Source organism: Hoplias malabaricus, chromosome 6 (genome assembly GCF_029633855.1).
Source record: "Hoplias malabaricus isolate fHopMal1 chromosome 6, fHopMal1.hap1, whole genome shotgun sequence".
Lineage (NCBI taxonomy): Eukaryota > Metazoa > Chordata > Actinopteri > Characiformes > Erythrinidae > Hoplias > Hoplias malabaricus.
This window is the reverse complement of record NC_089805.1, coordinates 3,236,512-3,241,877: the sequence shown is the minus strand read 5'-3', so window position 1 is coordinate 3,241,877 and position 5,366 is coordinate 3,236,512. Positions and strand designations below refer to the sequence as shown.

The 5,366-nt window shown below is 42.0% G+C and overlaps 1 protein-coding gene across 2 annotated transcripts in view; it reads left to right on the top strand.

Moving 5' to 3' along the window:
• The first annotated feature begins 2,781 nt into the window (after positions 1 to 2,781).
• The window catches only part of LOC136700345 (protein shisa-8), a 101,946-nt gene continuing 99,361 nt past the window's right edge, over positions 2,782 to 5,366 (top strand). The window contains exons 1-2 of one of the 2 annotated variants that reach the window (XM_066675664.1): positions 2,782 to 3,079; positions 3,903 to 4,438. In XM_066675664.1, coding sequence (XP_066531761.1) covers positions 3,903 to 4,438 — 536 coding nt within the window. In that variant the 5' untranslated portion in view covers positions 2,782 to 3,079. Of the gene's footprint in view, positions 3,080 to 3,887; positions 4,439 to 5,366 lie in introns of both variants that reach the window. The other variant, XM_066675663.1, reaches the window with a different exon arrangement.

The window sequence follows — 5,366 nt, the reverse complement described above, 5'->3', positions numbered from 1 at the left end:
CTTGCTTTGCTTCTCTCTCTCTCTCTCTCTCTCTCTCTCTCTGTCTCTCTCTCTCACTCTCACATACGTCTACTTTCACAATTCCTTTCATTTTTCTTTTACTCTCTCATTTTTCTCTTTTCCTGCCTTTTCTCTTCACTTTCCCTCCGTTTTCTCTTTCTTGTTTCGCTCTTGATCTCTTGCTCTCCCCAAAAAATTTGAAACCTTTTATCTTCCTTTTTTCAATGCTCTCCCCATTTTTTTCTCAATTTCTCTGCCCCTTTCTTTCTCCCTCAATTTAAATGTCACTCTGTTGTGGATTCTTTTCTTCTCTTTCTTCTTCCTCATTCTCTTTCTTTCTGTTCTCTCTCTCTCTCTCTCTCTCTCTCTCTCTCTTATACACACTCATACACACACTGAGTGTGGGGTTTTGGGGGCTCAGTGAGAGCAGGGGTGGGTTGTGTGTACATGCGTGTGAGTGTGTGTGTGTGTGTATTGCGTTAATGCAGGTGTTTCAGAGGATTTGTTGAATGTGGATTAAGTCTGTGTGTGTGGTTTTGTTTGAGAGAGGCTGAAAGACACTGATACTGATTTCTCTTTCTCTCTCTCTCTCTCTCTCTCTCTCTCTCTCTCTCTCTCTCACACACACACACACACACACACTTGTTTTCATGCATTTTGGGACCATCACGTAGACCTCCATTCATTTTGTGGAGACTTTCCTGACATTTTCCATAAGAGCTACAGCTTGTGTCCCCAAAATAACAGAAGTCCCCACAATGTGAGTGTAAACAGGTTTTGGTCCCATAACATGGTAATAGACACACACATATATACACAAACACACACACACACACACACATTTGCAGAGCTGCTTGTTTGCGTTTGTGTGTCAAAGTACTTCATGTTGTTGTTGTTGTTGTTGTTGCTAAGAATAGTGCGACAGACAGCAGTAAAAGACCAACTATAAAAAAAAAAACATGTCAGTTCAATAAAATACAACATGTTTAATATTATACCTTTAAATGTCATAGCCTTGATACCGTTTTACAATCACAGCATCGTTGTTAACTTCGATGAATGGCTTAAAAGTAGTTGAATCCTCATTACTCTTTATGTAATAAACACCCAAAAAATAACTTATAGCCAGTAAATAACACATCAGGAAAAGGCAAAGATAGTCTCTTTCCACATTCAGCGATACACGATACACGAGTTATCGAGGTCACCTTGTATTTATGTATTATAACTGCACTATAACTATGTTATAAACTGATTATAACCAAATCTTGGAAATACATACTTGAAACGTACAAATTCTTCAGAATGGGAGTCTTACTGTAATGCAGACTACATTACAACATATATATATATATATATATATATATATATATATATATATATATATATATATATATAATATTTATTTAAACATATCCACAGGTGTTTCTGTTCATTCTTTCATGGTGAGAATTAAAATAATAATAAACCTGTTTTAATTACCTGGTAATGGCAAACATATCGGTGACTGGTAATGAAATAAGATAGTGGGAATGGCTGAAACTCATTAGAAACCTGGACTGATGAACACATTGGCCACTAGGGTTTGTAAAACCACTGGGTTGTAGAGGTTGGGTTCTGGGACTCAATGTTGGAACTGGCAAAAAAAACTGGGTTCTGGGAATTGATAAAAACACAGGAAAACTGGGATTGGTAGTTACACTGGGGTACGGGACCAGTAAAAACAAGTCCCAAGTGCAGTAATTTGGAAATGCATTAGTCTAATTAGAAATATTAAATATTATATTGCTTTTAATGAATATTCATTCATTGTTTGTAACCCTTATCCAGTTCAGGGTCGCGGTGGGTCCAGAGCCTACCTGGAATCATTGGGCGCAAGGCGGGAAAACACCCTGGAAGGGGCGCCAGTCCTTCACAGGGCTTTTTAATGAATAATTATGTAGTAAACAGTTTAGAAAGAATTTATTGGCAGTTTATAACAATATCAATAAAAGGCAAAACTAAACGCTTTATCAGATCTACCACATCCTTCCATATTCTTTTATAGTCCCCATACTTCTGTAAAATTGCACATAATTCATGTGTTATAACAGCATTATTGTTAAAAATATTGTTATTGTTATAAACTATTTATAACCTAATCAAAGGCAATTCACATAGTCATTCTACATTTTGAATTCTTCAGCATGGCAGTCTAGGATCAGCTGTGACTGGGTTCTGGAACTGGGTAATGGGATTGGTAATAACACTGGAATCCACTGGGATGTGGGATTAGTAAAAACAAATCCCAGCTGTGGGAATAATGGATCATTCGCTCTATATGAAGTGATGGACCATTTAATATAATACATAAAGGCCCCTCAGTAACTTGTATGATCCGGTGGGCTTATTGGACTCATAGGCACAGTGTGTATGGGAACTCTCCTGGCTGCAGCATTAGATCAGTGCCATGCTCACACACACACACACACACACACACATACACACACACACACACACACACACACACACATATGCGCAAAGTAGGCAGGGATAAAGGCGAAGGCTGGCTGTAAGTGGTCTGGCTCTGCTGCTGGAGATAAACACATCAAACACACACACTTCATAGAGAACTGGATATACACAAGTGTATTAAACACACACACACACACACATGCACAAACACACACACACAGTCATGCTGTCAACAGGCTGTGTGAAAATACATGTGTGATCTCTGACCGCAGGGGTAAGTGACCGCAGTTGGACCACAGGTGATGCTGGACACGGTTGCCAGGCGACGTGGGAGCCAATGGTTAAGGACTAAAACAACAACAACAACAACAACAAAAACCACAGGAACACCTGCCCAAAATGAAGCGTGTGAGCTGTGTGTGTTTGGATGCTCCGCGTCTCCTCCTGACTGCTACTGAGGCTTTGGTGGGACAGAGATCTCAACGGATACGGATGAGCTCCAACGCCGCCACAGAAACACCTTTGATCTGTTAGCGCCACGGAAACGTCTGTTGTGGGTCCTTTCCTTGTCACTGCGGATACGGAGAGTTGTGGACGAGGCAGCTGATTGGACCACTGGGAGTGTGTGAGCACCTTCAACCTTTTCTCCATCTCTTTCCATCTCTCTATACCTTCTTCAATCTCTTCTTTCCGTTCCTCACTCACACTTTCCAGCTTTGTTCTTTCTTCGACCATTCCGTCTTTCTCCTTCTTTTTCACATCTCGTTGTCATTCTATCGCTTTCTCTCTTTTCATCTCATCTGTCCCACTTTTGATTTTCTCTTTTTTTTCATCACTTTTCTCTTGTTCATTCATCTGCCTTGATTTCCTTCCTCCTTCTCGCTTGCTCCTTCTATCCGTTATTGTCTCTTTCTACTTTGTTTCTCATTCTTTTCTTTTCATAGACTTCATCTCATCGCTCCCTCTTTCTATTTCTCTTTTCTTCATCTTCTCCACCTTTTTACTTCTCTTTTTTTATTTACCTCTGACCCTCTTTTCATTCTTTCTCTCCCACTTCTATCTGCTTTCTTTGTCCTTCTATTGCTTTCTCTCATTTCATCTCATCCCTCTTTTTCTATTTCTCTTTTGTATTTTTGTATTTGTTCACTCTCTTCATCTCTTTGTTTGGACCTCTCTCTCTCTCTCTCTGTTTCGCTCTATTGTAGTACGTAGTGTGTGTGTGGTGATGTCATCACAGCTGTGGATCTGTAGCGTGGTGGTGGGATGTTCCATTGATTGCTCTCCACTCTCTCTCTCTCTCTCTCTCACTCACTCTCACTCTCTCTCCCTGTTGCTGTAGTGCTGCTTCTCTGGCTGGATCCGGAACATTTGTTGATATCCCTCTTCTCTCTCTCTCTCTCTTTCTCTCTCTCTCTCTGTCCACCCCCTGGAAGCTGGATTAACTAAAGATGGCCTTCCACTCTTCTCCCTCTACACTTTTGACATTTCTCCTGCTGCTTTGTAAGACTTCTCACGGCCAAAATCCTGTCAGCACCGACGGCCAGCCGGCCAATCAGACGGCTACCCCGTCGGGCTCTCCGGAGCTGACCCTGACGACGCCGGGGTCGGAGACAGATATGCCAACCTCAGGCAGCCGTTGCTGGGGTTACTACGATGTGATGGGTCAGTGGGACCCCCCCTTCAACTGTAACGCTGGAATCTACCTGTTCTGCTGTGGCTCCTGCTACTACCGCTTCTGCTGCCAGTTTAAAGCCCACAGCCTGGACCAGACGTCCTGCTCCAACTACGATACACCTGTCTGGGCCAACACCGGCAAACCAGCCTCTCCGGTCACTGAGGTCCAGCAGCAGCAGGACAGAGACCGCACACACATGATCGTCTACATCATCTGCGGAGTGGTGGCCATCATGGTCCTGGTGGGAATCTTCACCAAACTGGGCCTGGAGAAGAGCCAAGGGGGGCAGACTGACATGAGCAACTCTAGGTACGTGTGTGTGTGTGTTTGTGTGTGTGTGTGTTCTACAATATGGTGATACACATAGGTGCGTACTGTTGCTTGTTGTTGTTGTTGTTGTTGTTGTTGTTTGGAAAATATTAGTATCAATTCTTATGGCATGGCAAGGATCATTCTGAACTTTAAGGGCAATGGCTACTACTTTGCAGTGTGTGTGTGTGTGTGTGTGTGTGTGTGTGTGCACTGATAAATCAGTGTCTTGTTACTTTTGATAGTGTTCTGAATCTTTGGAGTGTACTGAGTACTTTTGTCTGTTATATAGTTTAAGTATATCATAGTTTGCAGTGTGTGTGTGTGTGTGTGTGTGTGTGTGTGTGTGTGTATGTCCCTGGATATGTGTACAGCTGTAAATGATTTGGTGATGATTAATTGTTGAAGCCTCTTTTAAAGTAGAAGTTAGTTGTGAATAGATGTTTTAAGGTCAGAGTGCATTTAATGAGTTAATAGTGTGTAACAGTGTAACAGTGTAATAGTGTATTGTATGTGTTTGGGGGTGAGGGCTTGATTCTACTAAACTGATCCACATTTTTAATTCCATCATACCGTCTGAAAATATTAACACAGTATACAGTATAACTATGGGTTGGGAGTGTGTGTGTGTGTGTGTGGGGGGGGGGGGTGCATTATCGGGTTCATATTTGTGAGTGTGAGTGAAGGGTTTTCGGCGCTGTGCAGTTCAGCTCAGCACAGACTGACAGTGCACCTTGACACACGTGTTGACGAAATAGAAAGAATCTGCGAGAGCATATATATACATACACACACTGAGCTCAGAGACATGGACTAAACAGAGCTGCATTCGATGAGGGCACTTTCTTGTTACGTATGTGTTGATGATGTTGTTGCTGTTGTTGTGGTTTGCTCTTGTACTGCACTGTCAGTAAAATGTATGATGTAT